We start from the raw sequence: 17,160 nt of genomic DNA, 5'->3' as shown, positions 1-17,160 counted from the left end.
ATTGACAATCTGTTAACAAATTGTTCCTAACAGAATATATTGTCCTGATTGGAAAGCCATTATTTTTTCTAACCATTTACAATTTAAACTTTAAAAAGCCACAACAATATTCTGGTAGTTCAATAATTGTTATTTGTATAGGTATATGCTCAGGAAATTTGACAAGCCTTGAGGATTATATATATTATATATTTTTAATTAGGAAGTTGTCCATATCTTGTACAGGGTGAGGTAAAAAACTGCAACAAAGTCAAACGCCATAATTTTTACATTTTTTAATTTTATTGAATGAAAGCGGTATTTTGGTCCATTCCTGGCGAAGCGCTTGCTTGAGGTGATCCACACTTTGGTATTTTTTAGTGCCAACCTTGCTTTCCAAAATACTCCAGACACAATAGTCCAACGGATTGGTATCCGTAGATTTTGGGGGCCATTGTGCGCTGAAAATGAAGCGAGGAACCTCATTTTGTAACAATTCTTGGGTGGCGCGTATTCGGCATTTATTCTGCGACAATATTCGGCATTTATTCTGATGCCACGGTCAATAAGTACGAGCGGAGAGCGACCATCGGCTGTTATGGCGGCCCACATCATCACCATGGCCAGCGCTTGAGTTCTGGTGGCCAACCGAAGGTGCACATTTCCAGCTGACTTCTTTGGTTCAGCTCACGAGCCATTTTTCGGCCACTGCGACGCGGGTTTCGATCACGTCGCTTTTTTACTTTTCCAGCATTTCTGCTGATATTTTTTTTTTCTTCCGTCCACTTCTTTGATGTCGGGCTACACTACCAGTATCACGGTAACGAGCGATGGTACGAGACACAAAAGATTTATTCACATTTAAATGCTGGAGTGCTCTAACGACAGCCACTTGTGGTTTTCCAGCCAAATATAAAGAAATCACACTATCACGCTTGAATTCCATCACGAATAAGTTTTTTTTTTGAAAAATTCTCAACAAAATGCTTTTGTACGCTTGTAAACAATATAATGAGCTGTCACTGGAATAATTTTAACAGCTGTCGGAAGAGTGGCTTAGAAATGATAGCAGTCTGAAATTGGTTGCAGTTTTTTCATCTCATTCGGCATATTTTGGTCAGGAAAAATAATATTTGTATATATTTTAAATTAGGAAGTTGTCCGTATCACTTTGTAAATATAACATGGGTATTTGCTTGGCAATGTCTTTGGCGGGGAGTTAAACTTCGTTGTAAACTTGAATTACAATGCATATTTAAGAACATAATAGACTTTCGGCTTACAATGTTTTGTCTTAAAGCTTTACATTCACACACAAGAATAATCATTGATCTGATTTCTTGTCATTTCTTATATGCTGCCTACCATTTTTAGGAATGTATTTAGCTGTTCAATGTCAAATATTTTTTTTTTTTTGTATTTAAAAAATACATACTCGGATTCTCAATTAACCTGAACTAGTATTGATCAATTTGCTACATTTTTCTATCTACTCGGTTTTATTTTTCAAATCAATATGTCCATATTTTTTATTTATAAGACATATAGATTATTCCAATGTTATGAATCATTTTTATATGCACTATAAAACAATAATAATTTATTACAAAACAATTCATACATTTTTTCTGCTCATCAATGTGGCATTTATATTTATTGGGCACAGCTGATTTAGTGCTAGAATTAAATTAGAAACGCAAGAAATGACATTGAGAAGATAAAGCTTAATTAAAGTGTAATATAGTTGTACCACTTACTAAGAGTCACATACAAATTGCTTTCAAATTGAAAATGGATTACCTTAATCTTATCTTTAATTGGCTAGGGGAAGCCCAGCCCACATACAGTGTTCCCCCTATTTGAAAGTTTTGCTCGCCTTACGATTTCAGAGTACTATTCTTTGTAGATTATCCAGAAGCAGAAATGTAAATAATATCGTGTTATCTACCTTAAACAAAGAAAGTTCATACAAAAAAGATGGTATTTTCCATTGCGCGAAATGTTAACATCTGCTTTTATTTACAATGCCGAAGGCACGTGCATGCACAACTTCAGACGGCATCATCATCTGCTCAAATAGGAAACAAAAATAGCTTGATATATTTACAATGGCAATCTTATCAGTATTTCTCTCCATTTTTTAGGAGATCAAAGAACGGTTGTTAATCAGATGGAAAATCTTATTTTTATCAAACAAATTTTGACAATTTAAAAAACTACATATCTCTCACATTTTGCCATATTTAATTTTAATAATTTAAATTTATTTTCTTCTTCTTCTTCTTTTCTAGGCCATGGTTGCATGTTATCCCGGCTCTGGTTCCCACTATGTCATGCATGTCGATAATCCAAACAAAGATGGCCGGGTTATAACTGCCATCTATTATTTAAATCTCAACTGGGATTCCAGGGATAGTGGCGGCGTTTTAAGGTAAATATATTCATATTTAATCGACAGTATAAATATATTAATAATGCATTTTTTGTCTTGATTTTTAGAATATTCCCAGAGCAAGCCAAATCAGTGGCGGATATTGAACCAAAATTCGATCGCTTGATATTCTTTTGGTCGGATAAACGTAATCCACATGAGGTACAGCCTGCCCATAGGACACGTTATGCCATTACCGTCTGGTATTTTGATGCCAATGAACGTGAAGCTGCCTTAAATCGTTGTAAAAATACACAAAATAATAAAAACACAAATAGCAACAATTCTACGTCAAACCCCTCCAACACCACATCATCATCATCGTCCTCGTCGTCTTCAGTAGCATCTAATAACACAAACACTTCATCTTCCGCCGCCTCGTCCTCCTCCGCCTCCTCCAGTTCAGCATCTGCACCTTCACAAATAACAAATAGCAATGAAAGCCATAATTCGGCCAATGAATATAACAATACTACGCCTCATTCGCCCACTTTAACTACATCTTCTTCAGCACCTAACTGTGGCTCCGCTTTGTCGGGAAATTCAGCCATAAACAGTGTTAGACCTGTCCAAGTCGTTTTGCCCAACTGTTACAAATAACAACCGACGTTTATTGTCTCGGTCGAGAAGTATGAATATCATCAGCATGGAGTGTAGAGTGTACATTTTATTTGAAACCATACGCTTACATTGTATATCCAAAACAAAATGAAAAAGAAAGGGACCTAACGCAGTTCGGAGCGGAATGAGGGACAAAACGGTGCATTAAAGTACGCAAGTGCAAAATGAGTCATGGTGCCGTAGCCATAGCAGCAGTCCCTCCGGCTTCAACATTAGTCAGATATTTCTATATATCATTTATGTGGACTATATTCAGAAAATACCCATTTAACAAATTGGCTAAAAATAGGCCTTTAATTGAACTAAAAAAATGTGACAAATGAAATAATCTTCTATATTAGTAGATTACCTGGGTTCTATAAAAAACTTTCTGATTGATGACCATAGCTAGAATAACAAAGTATTCAAGTTTCAAAAACACAACACAATTGTGAATTGCCTAGATATAGTTTTCATTTGTATTGTAATTTTCAAAAATACATATTCTCAACAATGCCCTCTTGAAATCTTGAACACATGAACACAAATCATAGGACAACAAAGAATTTAATAATTATAAATATTTTTGTTATTTTTGTAAATATCATAATATGGAAACCTAAGAATATCTTAACAAAAGAAGAAATAGAACACTACTATCTAATGTATACTATTTTCAATTGTGTATTTATTATATATACCATGTTAGGTATTTAGCAAAATATTCCCTTTTTATTCTTTATATTTTGCTCATTGAAATAAAGAAAAGAAACAATTTACACCAAAATAATCAACATTTGTTCGTTCTACTCATTTTAGTTCTCTTTTCTATAAAAAAAATAAGTACATAATTATTATACACAATAACAAGAAAAATAAATTATTTCTAACATGTAAATAATATGTATGCAAAGTACATTTATTGAATGCAAAATAATAAAATGAAATGAAATTAATTCAGTGAAATATTTGTAAAGCATTTTTTTTGTTTCGGCACACTGGCGTATTTTGTTGATGCGACGAAGAGGTCTCTGACCTGTTGTAAGGCTATATAAAATATTGATAAATACATGTTCCACGCAAAAAATGAATATCAATTAATTTTAAATGACCAGTGTGAACACTTGTCTTGCAGAAATTCTTGAACAGAAAAATGCGTTTCTGAACATACTTTTTTGTTTGGCTATGTAAGGGATTAAAAATTACTCCAATAGGTATTCAATACATTATCCTAGAGACAGAATTATACAATTTGGGAAAATGGACAATTTAAAAAAGGCGTTAAGTTCGGCCGGCCCTTTTCTTTTTTACGATGTAATGAAAACCTTTAGAAATCAAAGTTTAGGAATGCTTATTCGAGCTAGCTCAATTTTAAATTGCAAATGTAAGTAAAATAGTTTGGAGAAACGCAGTTAGTCTTCAAAATCGCTAATGAAGGCGTATGACGAGTTTAGAGCGGTTGAAGTCGAATGGAACTAAGATATGGTAGCGCCGACATAGCTAGAAATGACTTTAGAAACCATTTCGGCAATACAACACTACTAAAAACGCAACAACCGTAGTCTGTGCCATGCCCGTATAGTTTACTTACATTTTGAAAATGGATTGAATAGACACACAAAATATTAAACGCAAGTCTTTGGAAAAAATATTAAAAATATCGAAAATACGGATGCATAGAAGAAAGAAAATAATGTCTTTAATCTACATCTATAAAATAGGAAAATGTTTGTACGTTTGATTGTTTGTAATTTATGGACTCGAAAACCGCTGAACAGATTTTCTTGAAAATTTCCAAGTATACTACATCGCCTAAAAGTAACACAGGCCATATTAACCAACACAAATATGTACATACTCGGTTGGCAGCCGCTGCACTATGGGTCTTTTTACGTTTATTTTGGCATAAACTCTAATTTCAAAGCTATTGAATTGAAATTTGGTTTGTATGCATTTTTTATGCTTCCAAGATGACCTACCAATTTTCATATGATTTGGGGCACTATTTCATATAGCTGCTATATAGCCGATTTGGCCGATTTGACCCAACTTTTTTGTTTATGAAGCTATTAAAGTGAAATTTGGTTTGTATTCATTTTTTATGCCCCCAAGTTGACCTACGAATTTTCATATGATTTGGGGAACTATTTCATATAGCTGCTATATAGCCGATTTGACCCAACTTTTTTGTTTATGAAGCTATTGAAGTGAAATTTGGTTTGTATTCATTTTTTAAGCCCCCCCAAGATGACTTACGAATTTTCATATGATTTGGGGCACTATTTCATGTAGCTGCTATATAGCCGATCTGGCCGATCGGCTATGATGATTTGGAGAAACATACTGCTCATTCATTACAATAATTATACTTTTGCTAAGCCATTTTGAATGTTTAGTTTTAAATCGCTCTAGTTTACGGATGCACTTTGGCAAATGCTTTTTTATATAATTAACAAAATCTTTCACTTGTTTTGATATCAAACGCATTTGGTCTTCATTTAAACTGATGTTATTGATATTCTGTAACACATATTTCACAAGTGCATCTTCTGAGCGATTGTTGCTTCTCCAAATTTCAATAAGCGCTGCATGGACAAACACATGTTTATCTGCAAAACACGTGTTGGCACAAAATAGAACAAAAAAGGCTAGTTACTCATTAATTAACACACTTTTGTTAATAACTTGGCATTTATACCTTTTTGCAATGCTTTGCCATTCACAAGTTACACTCCACGGAACACAACTACAATTTATAGATTTTATATAAAGCTATACATAAACGAAACAATTCACAGTATTACAACAACAGAAAATTATGACAAAAAGGGCACCTCGTCTTAATTTTACATACCTGCACTAACGTTTTCCATAATTACACATTTTATTTTTTTCAATTTTATCAAATCAGAAGCACTTGAACTTAACTGATCTTTACCGCCAGTTGTACCAAAACAAAGTGACTTTCAAACAGCTGACTTTAAAAGCTCGCCAGCAAAAAAGGGTTGCCACCCGTATTGATATTAAACATTTTTTTTCTAATATGGGTATCTACATTTAGGAAATCAGTTAAATTTCAAAATATGAAACCAAAAAAAAATGACTTTATGCCAAAAAATCATGCTTTTTACCCATAGTGCGCTGGTCGAAACTGGAATGTTGCTGTTTCGGGTCAATCCGGTATCGTAGAACCTGTTGCGGAGATGAGAACACAGCTGAATGTGCAGGTCGATTCTAGGGGTCACATTCGACAACATGTTCAAGTCGTCCGCGCAAGCCACTGCTATCTGCGACAAGATGAAAAGTAGGAACAAGGTCCTCAAGGCGCTAGCCGAAAGCACTTGGGGTGTGGACAAGGAAATCTTGTTGACCTCTTATAACGCGATAGGTAGGTCTGTGGTCTGCAAATAATAGTGCTACGCACCTCCATCTACATGAGGAGGCGAAAGTCCTCCCCTTACGTTAGCATAATCATATACTTTTATTGCAGTACCTGCTGGTTACCGTGAGAGTCATCCCAACCATCATATGGTGGATAAATCTCTCAAAGTCAAGCGTGTCAGGAAGGACACACACGATCTAGAGAAGGAGATCCAACGCTTTAAGAGAGAACCTCTAGATCAAGAAGCCTATCAGGCAGGTCTGAGTGGCATTCATAGCGATACAGTATCGGATGATATTAGCAGTTATAAAATGAATGCCGTCCTCAGAGTCCACCGCCCCATCCATTGCAGCTGAAAAACGCCAGCTGCCTAGACAAACCAGGGTAGTTTACAATTACGTTCAGGATGGTGTAGTCGTCTCAATTCGTATTGGGCACGAATTGATAAAGAAGTGCGCGACGCCTGCGCACTGTGATACAGACCCGCACAATACGCTGCACCTCTTTAATTGCACAGCCAAACCTACCTCACTCCAGAAGATCCCAGGCTACAGCCCATTAACGTAGTCGAATTTCTAAACCTTGAACCAGATTAGCAAAACGCAAACACTTGCATGTACTACTGCTACAAAAACAACAACCAAAGTGTCGATCAAGCAAGCGCTTCCCCGGAATGGGCCAAAATATAGCAGAGCAACATTCGAGCAGCGTGTGACGGTTTCATTGGTCGTTTGAAGGCGATAATTCGTGCACTAATGTGACCAATTCGAACAAATCTAAACTTATTCTAAAATTTGATGCTATTTCCACCTTTTTTGCTTTCATTTAATAGAATTAAAAAAAAAATAAAACTTATGGCGTTTGACTTTATTGCAGTTTTTTTATTTCATCCTGTACTTTCATCATCGCCTTAAAGCAGCATAGGCTATATACATTTTTGAAATTCCACTTGTAACTGGAGATACAACAATAACAGTTGAAATAAAGCCACCTTCTAATTACAAAATTTTTCATTTTAATTATTTTTCTTTTTATACCCTCCACCATACATAGTATGGAGGGTATATTAAGTTCGTCATTCCGTTTAAAACTCACCGAAATAATAGGTGTGTCTGGTTACCCTAAAGTTTGTAACAATTGTTACAAATTGTTACTGGAAGTCGTCTGTTAACCCAAAAGTTCTGCAAAAGAGAGCGGTTGGAGAGAGAAATTTTGACAGTTCTTTCAGTGAGAGTTTGCAAATTCTTGCTGGACAAATTTTTTCTTGCAATCTCTTGCAACTCTTCTTCTTCTCATTCATCGACATTCAATCAGATGTTTTCTATTGTTTGTTTATTTCTTTTTGTGCTTTCAATTTGAAAATATTTTTTTGGAATTAGCAAGGCTAATAGTTTTTGGAGAACAACTTTACAAAATGTGAAAAACGTAAATGTTAATATGCAAAAAGAAAATAAACGACTATTTCCAACATTTTTATTTAAAAAACTTGTAAAATTAGTATTGCTTCCTTTGTTTTAATTCTCCTTATGGGGGACAAATTGGTTTGTTTTGACAAATCAGCTGATTAGTTGCAAGCTTCTGCTGGAATATCGTCTGTTTACTTTTCACATTTTCCTTCCAAAAGAGAATAAAACTACCTTACTCTCTCAGAAAGAAGTTACTGGACAATTCCTGCTGGAAAAGTAACCAGACACACCTAATCATTTTAGACCCAACAAAGTATATAAATTCTTGATCAGCGTAAAATTCTAAGACGATTGTCCGTCTGTTTCAGTTACGCTACAGTCAAAACGATTTAAGATAGGAAGCTAAATTTTGCATAGATCTGTGTACAGGCAGGTCAAGTTCGAAGATGTGCTATATTGGTCCACGATATTGAATGGCCACCATATAACAGTAACCCTCGATACTCAGTATTTTGATGATTTTTAGCCACACGTCTTAGTTTAGTCCCCCCTACAACGATACTTATTGTATTCATTGGAATTGTTTCGAATTTCATATTTAAGCCTATGATAAAAATATATTTACTTTATTGCATCACGTCTTCTTATAGCCCCCATATAGAGGTTTTTATTTAAGCGGTATTTTTAGATGAATTTTTTTTTTTTTGAAAATTTTTAAGTTCCTTACGAATGGCGGAGGGTATAAAAAGTTCGGCCCGGCGTGCTTTTTACTTGTTTCATTTCTTCAGTTTTTTGATGTGAAAAACCCATGACTTTCCATTCTATTTGCATTTTTTTTTATTGCATGAGATTACCTTTGTAATTGTGTCATGCTTATGTTGCAGGATCTGACTAAATATGAACCATTTATTACAAAAAGAATGAGAGAATAGTGTAGTTACATTCCTGTGCTGGAACTTTTCAAAGTTACCTACCCTTTACCTTCCTATGAACAATAAAAATAGACACTTTTTTTTAAATATATATTTTTCAATTTATTGATTTTTTTGTTTTTCTTGTTTTTTTTTTAATTTTTACATTTATTTCCATATCTGGTATTTCATTTTTGTTGTTGTTGTTCTTTTTTTAATACACAAAGCCTGTATAAGACATATAAACAATTAATTTTTTATGCACTACCAATAAATAAACAGTAATTATAATTATATTCATAATAATACATAATATGTGTATATATTTATATGTAAGTATGTATGTATGTATATAATTAATTCTTATATATGTAGGTGTATGTATATGCAATTTTTTTTTTCTAAATACCAAAAACATACATCATCTGTGCAGTAACGATAGATTTACCCTTGAGATTTTCATTTTAACAATTGAACATAATTTGTTCTTCTTTTTTTTTGTTGTTAATCTATGGATTTTCGTCTATATATGCCACTACAAAACAAACGAACAGACAAAATTAATAAATATGCAACACGCACCTATGTATGTGTACGTATGTATTTTAACAATTTAATACAAAAAAGAAAAGTAATTAACGAAAATTACCGCATATTCAGCAAACAGGGAACAAATGCTCTGTGGGTGGTAAATGAAGGCGACGGCGGCCGGGGCGTCGTCATGTTCTTTCTTGCCACAGCCAAATTTCTTTCTGCCCTTCTCCAATTGTCCAATGGACAATTACTTGTGAAATATTCTTTAAATATTACGGCTGTGGTTTTATTGTTTTTATCCTCTCCATAAATGTAAATAATTTTTATTTGATGCCTGCTTTGCTGGCTGTTGTTGTTTCCAACATCAGTGGCTTTCCAGTGCAATTAGCTTTTGACATTTTTCAATTACGCATTTGTTTGTTATTATAAAGTTATTTCATTTTTTTATAAAAAATTATACAATATATTTTCTAGAATTTTTTTTTGTGATTTTTTCTTTGAAAATTTAATTTTTTTACCAGGGGATTTACTTATCCAGTCTACAATTTAATTGACAGAAGTTACAATACAAAAAACCCAATATTTAAATTATATATGTTTTTTTTCGAATAGTATATATTTGTTTGTATTTTTCGCTATTAATAAACGTAAATTTTGCGTATGCAATTGTGTTAGTAATACAATGTAAAAACACTACAATACTTTTATTTTTTTTTATTTTCTTAATTACGTTTTCTTTGATTTAATGATTCTTTTATTTTGGTTTTTGATAACAACTTATTTGTTCGCAAAACATTTCAAATACTTTTTTCAAGGATTTTAATTCACAATAAGTTTGATATATGTAAATCATATAATTCAATATGTATTATAAAATTTTGGTCACTTCAATTTTGTTAAAAAATCTCTTGAAATATTTGATAATCAAATTTAATTGGGAAAAACAGGGAAAAGCTGAGGGAACTTCTATGAAAAAATATTTTCTCCTAAGGAAGGAGCACGAAAAAAAAAATAATAAAGTGGATAATTCATATGCTTTGAAGAAAACATTTTAAAAATTCTGACATGTCAATGTTCCCAAGCGTTGATGCATCTACCTGTATTCTTCTAACCATGGACTTATTGCTTACTAATACCAAGTTCAGATGGCACATAATACGCTCTCTCTTCGTTGTTCGAATTTTGACTTACATTATTGCCAGAACTACGATGAAAAATGTGCCATCTCTGACAAATGAGATACAATTGAAATTTTTTTTGTATGTATTTCTTTACGAGCTAGCTACAACCGTTACCATTTTTCAACTTGTTTCTAGTAAACCAATGATAGAATTAAGAAAGTAAAGACATGCAATCGTATGTTTTAATTTTTTCTTTCAAAGTAATGTAGTTTTTCGCAAGAAACCTGCGAAATGTAAATAGACGGAATCCCCACTTGCAAGCAATCAGCTGATTTGTCAAAACACTTTTTGGGTCATAAACAGAGAATAGTCATACGGGCGGAACTTAAAAATGAGCGAATAAAACAATTACGGTTACGATTTCTAAATCTCTTGTCCAAATATAAAGAGAAGAGAAGAAGAGTTGCAAGTGATTGCAAGAAGAAATTTTTCCAGCAAGAATTTGCGAACTCTCAGTGAAAGAACTGTCTAAATCGCCCTCCTTTGCGGAAGTTTGTGTTAAGACGACTTCCAGTAACAATTTGCAACAATTGTTAAAAATTTTAGAGTAACCAGACACACCTAAAGTTGGATGTTGAATTTGATGGATTGACATTTGATTTTGACATATAAACTAATTTTACGTTTCTTTAAACGCTATACACACATAACAATTTCAGGGATTTTAACTATTAATTCCATTCGATTTGATTTGACGTATACCCAATGGAATTGACAGTTGAAACCAGCTCGATTCAGTAAGTATAAACGAGCTTTAACTTTCTGAGTGAAGTTGTTCCCAAAGAGTGAGTTTCATATTTTGTTCTTTACAAGTTTTTCCATTAAAATGTAAAGGAACAAAGCTATAGACTATAGTACAACAAAATCAAGATATCCTTGTTCCCAGCTCTGTATTTTCTGTAATTTTGTCTTGTCAAATTTAACTGCGTAGAAAACAGGTTTGCATTTTGGTTTTGTGTATAGACCATGGTAGAAGAAAATAGGTAGACCCATCGACACAGCTGCTGGGACAATGAACTGTCAAACCAATTTCGGAATTGAAAATGTTGAATGAAAAATTATTTAAATTTGTAAAAATTGTTGAAAACGCGTAATATTATAACCTCCGAATGACGTCGTATAAGAAAACACATAAAAAGTTGGTATAGACAATTTATGAGTATACATTTTGACAATGTTGATGTTGTCAAAGGCATAATTTGGAAAAATATTGTAAACATATGATTGCATGAGTTTACCTTCTTCTTTCTACCATCTAAACGCATTCAAAAAGGAAGAAGAATGTGTTCTTCCATTCAAGACTTTCTGTCTGGCTTCCTGTCTTTTTTTAATTATATTCAAAACACCAAAGATAACAATTACTAGATTTGCCCGGTTATACTAGATTTTATAACAATTCTTGCAAATTGTTGCTAGGAGTTTTGCAAAAGAAAGCTGTTCGAGACGAAAATTTTGACATTACTTTTACCGAAAGTTTGCGTATTCTTGCCGGACAAATTACTTCTTTCAATCATTTGCAAATCTTCTTCTTCTCCTTCCGGTGATTTATATTTGGACAAGCAGTTTTAAAACACCTCTATTTTGGAGTTCGCACGCCCAATTGTTTTGTTTTTGTACTCATTTTTCCCGTACAAAATGTTTTGTTTTGACAAATCAGATGATTGTTAGCATGTTTTTGCAGAGATCCCGTTTGTTTAATTTCGGAGTTTTCTTGCAAAAGGGAAAAAAGAACTTTTTCTCAGAAATAAGCTGTTGGATAGTGTCTGAAGAAACGAGGCAATCCTAAATGTTGTTTCAAATTATAAGTAAGAATGAATTATATTATTATGAAGGACGATAGATTTATATCGTGTATGTAAGGGACGAACAACGTAGTTCAATTACCAATGAGAACACGGTATAACAATTCTAAATGCTGATTCCAACACAACATCAAGAGGTCGAATAAAGCTATCTCCTAATTACATTTTTTTCTTTTGTTGCCCTAATTTTTGATTTGAATAATAAAGAAAACGAAACAATATCAAATTTTCACTGTTAATTTGTAGTAAATATAACAATCCAGGGATTGAACAATATGGCCACTTTATCTTGAATTCATTTTTGTGAAATATTCCATCCATGCTAAGTGGTTTTTCCCCATTAAAAACAACTTTGTTGAAAAAATGTGAAATAAAAAAAAAACAATTGTTGCATGTCTTAAAAGTCTATTAGACATAATAAGACTTTACTAAAAAGTTGAGTTTTTCTTATTTCCTTTGAAGTTGAACTACCTTTCGGGTTGGCCATGACTCATTCTTAATACCGTTAATTATCAAAATATCGAATATCGGCAATATTATAGACAATTTTCTGTCAGAGGAGGTGACTGGCCTCCGAATATCGGAAGGTACCGCTGTATACTGGATATAAGAGAACGAACACCGATATAGTCCGTCTTCGAACTTGAACTGCCTGAAAAATTTTGCCCTCAAATACACAAATACTACCAATTTTGAAATATATAGGCGTACAACTTGGAAATGTAAAATTTGTAAAAAGTTTTTTTTAAGTTTCCCCCACTTTTTGATGAATTTGTTTGAGAAACCAAAATTTTAACAACAATCAAATTTTTGAATATATATGACATGTTTCCATAATTTATCGAAATTATTTATAATCACTTTTCTCTATATAAAATATCGGAATTATAATATACTTGTTTTAATTTTTTATGGCATTTTGCTTTTACATATAGCGCTTTAAATAAATTTGATCTACAAGGATATACGAAATAGATATAATTCATATGTAGGTATTTAGTTGTGTAAATTGTTGTTGTTGTTTTTGTATGCATTCACTGGTTGTGGTTAGTTGGTCATTCATCTCTACTCCCATTGTATGTTGTTGTATCAGTTGGGGGTTAAGCTGGAGATGATATTTGTTTTTCTTTTTTAATAATTATGTCAATTGATTTTGCTGCCACTTTTACAAAAATGTTGTTGTTGTTGGTTTTGTTTAGAACATGAAAAAGTCGTTTGTAGCTTTGTAAAATTTTGTTTATCGTTTTGTGTTCATGTCGCATTTGAACGATTTATAACGGCGCACCCTGTAGTCAATAGAGTAAAAATTGGTTTTGGTTTCGTGTCGAGAGAGGGTCCAAGAGTTGGGGGAGGATTCACAATAATCATAATTATAATATAGTATAATAATAGCTGATATACATTTTGGTAATTTCTCTATATTATATATAATGTTTGTATTTCAAAGTTAATGCATACTAAAGTAGTGGTTGCTGTTGTTGTTAATTACTGAGAGCCTGCTACAGTCTACCATGCATGCATTTGTACACCCCGTTTTTTGATACAGGTTGTAGCTCTCAAAATAACCAGAATTAATTTGATGCAAGCATTTCTAGAGGGTTTTTTTGCTATTTATAAATATTATATATTTTTTACATTAAGTCTTATTTTGGGGATAGAGGAGTTTGTCGTTTATACAATTTTGTCAAAAAGGACATTAGTATTTAACAATTTTATTTTCTTTATCTAAAGCTCTGTTAATAATATCTCTGTATGTTTTTTTTTTTTTCATTTTTCATCTAAAAACTGCTAAAAATTTTATTTAATTTGTTTTAGGTTTTCTTTCTATTTTCTACAACATTTACAAAAATCCAAAAAATTCACATTTATGAATGGTTATGGGTACAACAACATTTATTGGTTTATTTGTTTGCTTTTTTTTAGGTTGGGGATATTTTAACAATTATCTTTTTTCATTTTACTTTTGTTAATACAAAAACAGGTGTTTGTGTGTGTGTCACTTTTGGGCTCACTTTTTAACATGGAACAAGGCAAGGTGGCCAATAAAAGTGATTTAATGCAGTGCAAGAATATCCCTGTTCAATCATCTACATTTGGGTATATCGTTTGTCGTAATTATGTAATAATTATAAGTTATTTGATTAATATAAACGAATGGGAGGGCAACAGGGATGTGGGAAATTATTGATTTTTGGGGCGATGTTATTGTTTTACTTCCAATTTCATTTATTTTTTTAAATAATTGTAGCCAAATTTTGTATTACTTTGATTTTAGTTATTTGTTTTTTTTTTTTTTTTAGAATTGTATGTGCGTTTTGGTTTTTCTTTCTCTCAATTGAAAGTCATCATCATCGTACTATGTAATTAATATTAGAATCAAATAACTTTTTTTAGAAAATATAATTAGAAATAAAATATGTTAATTAAAAAGGTATTGAAAAGTAAATAAAAAACCCAAATCTTTAATATTTCTTGAATCCAATTCCTTGAAGATAAACTGCGAAAGCATTGCGTCCTATTTCAAATATGACAGTATATACATTTATATCAATTGCACAAAAACAACATTATGTCTGGTCTTTACGATATTTGACATATCGTATATCGTAAACATGAAACAGCAAGCAAATCCTATAATTCAACAGAGTCGAATGTTATTTACTTTTTAGAACATTCAGTCTCACCGAATACATAATAAAAGTAACAGAAATGTAAAGCATACTTTTAGGAGTTACAAAAACCATCACTAACGGGGTTCACTTTAGAAACAGAAATATTGTAGGATCGTAAATTCTTTAAACAAAATGTATAGCTTATTTAAGTACTGGTTAATTTCGTGTTTATTTGTGTGAAAGAATACTTGCGTGAAAAGTGTCCCATTTTAATCCAAATGTGAAAAACGATTAGAAATAAATACAAATTGAGCTCTTTTTTTATTACGTTTGCATTGTTTGCTATGTTTATTTAATAACATGAATCGAATAAAAGGGGAGGCACATTTTCAATGCCAATTAATATTCTACAAAGATTTTTCTTTAAAATTGGTATTTCATCCGGAATCATCTACCACATTGGCAAACGTATTTCCTTAATTTTAGAGGTTAAATTTCATATTGAAATCTTATTTAAATGTATTAACATACAAAAGGGTAAAATACCGTGTCAACTACCGGTGCTTCTTTTGGATTTGTAGAACTGCATATTGATTACTTTAGGAATCAACTTAGACGGAATTTTTAGAAATTTCATTTTAGATTTCTTTTTTTATTGACTCGTGTAGGGGACATTTAGAGCCTTTTCATTTAGCTTCAGTACTTTTATAGCAACAACCATTGTGGGCTATCTAAGTGGTGGACACATAAATCGGGTTGTTATGATTGCTATGGCTTTGATAAATCACATAAGTCTAATCCGTATGGGATGTTTATTTTAATATCTCGTAGGACAGATACTTTTATTAGTTGTTGTAGTCGATGCATACACCTTATTAATACACCTTGATGAAAATATAAATTACCAAAGTTTATGTTTATTTGTATGAAATATTTTTGTAGGTATTTCAATAGTTTAAATTAATTTAAATAACGTTTTATTTCATTTCGTTCTAGTGCAGTCATTTCGAAATTTGTAGGCATCGTGTAATTAATTTTTATTTCCTAATTCCTTTAACTAGAATCGTGAAGATTTGTTAGTATGTAAGTAATGTTCGCACATGTTTTTTTTTTTTTTCAATATTATTATTAAAACGATATGAAATGTTTTTTTATTTCTACACAATCAGTTTGCTGCCTGATTGTTAGTCAAGAAACTAACTTCTATTCAGTTTTTTGGGACAGTTTGTATAGCAAATGTACTCATTTTCTGAAGAGCAATGGATTCAAAAGTTCCAATATTGGCTGAGATTTCTCATTTTTTCGATTAAAACCATGGTAAAGAACAATATTTGAAAGGGGTCAAGATTTTGACCATTGAACAAAAATTGAAAACCAATTAAATTTTTTAAAGAAAACGATTGTTTAATTTGAAACAGCTTGTTAATTAATAAATTAACTCCCCTCAATACTATTTTTATCGTTATAATAAAAAATTAAAAATCGTTTCATTAATAAGAAATAAAACAAAACAGCTGCATATTTAATTGTAAGCATAGCTTGTTTCTTTTTTATTTTCATGTTAAAAATTTGAAACTTAAAATCTAAAAAAATAAATCGACTTAAAAATAAAACGAAAAAGTTTAATAATATTAAATTAAAAAAAATCACTTGTTTTCCTTTTTATTTTGATTATTAAGGGTATTTCATTTGTCGTTATTTTGGATCCACAGCGAGACACTGTTCTGTCTTCACAAATAAGAACAGTACAAGGCAAAAGAACAAAATAAAAATTGAATTGCACAAAATCTAAGCAAGGGTAAGAGTCCTAGGTTGAGGGACCAAAGAAGAAGAAGACTAGTGGCTAACAAGACAGTTTAAATTATTGAAAATTGTTTATAAGGGGAGGCTCATGATGCACGATTCACTGTTGTAAAACCGGATTCGCTCTTGTCGAAAAAAGAATTATTTTGATGATAGTTCACGACGACAATATATAGATAAATGTTTGTTGTTTTTTCTTTTATAATCATTTATTTATTTGTGTTTGTTGTTGTTGTATATATGTATGTATGTGTTTATGCCTAGGCATTTAGGCTTTTAAATTAATATTTTTTCTTTTACTTAAACATTGTTTTTTCTTTCTTTTTCATCTTCCTTTTTGAGGTCTAAAAATAAACTTAACTACTTTAAACTTAAATATTAAAGGGGGGAAGGACGCTCGAAATAAAAGCATAAAGAAAATCATAATAAAATCATAAATGACAAAATGAATAACACATTTAATTTATTGCGTAGATGTGTGTAGATGTATGCATTTAAATTTAAATAATAATAATTGCG

General features: G+C 31.8%; 1 protein-coding gene across 1 annotated transcript in view; it reads left to right on the top strand.

Annotated features, from left to right (window-relative positions):
• LOC101890432 (uncharacterized) overlaps positions 1–3,978 on the top strand; it is a 39,849-nt gene extending 35,871 nt beyond the window's left edge. Inside the window, exons 5-6 of the mRNA XM_005184427.4 lie at positions 2,271–2,410; positions 2,479–3,978. Coding sequence (XP_005184484.2) covers positions 2,271–2,410; positions 2,479–3,010 — 672 coding nt within the window. The 3' untranslated portion in view covers positions 3,011–3,978. The remainder of the gene's footprint in view (positions 1–2,270; positions 2,411–2,478) is intronic.
• The last annotated feature ends 13,182 nt before the right edge of the window (positions 3,979–17,160 follow it).

The sequence above is a fragment of the Musca domestica genome, unplaced genomic scaffold (assembly GCF_030504385.1).
Source record: "Musca domestica strain aabys unplaced genomic scaffold, Musca_domestica.polishedcontigs.V.1.1 21, whole genome shotgun sequence".
In the NCBI taxonomy this organism is placed as follows: domain Eukaryota; kingdom Metazoa; phylum Arthropoda; class Insecta; order Diptera; family Muscidae; genus Musca; species Musca domestica.
Note: the sequence above shows the minus strand (reverse complement) of the source record. Positions and strands in the feature narration are given on the sequence as shown.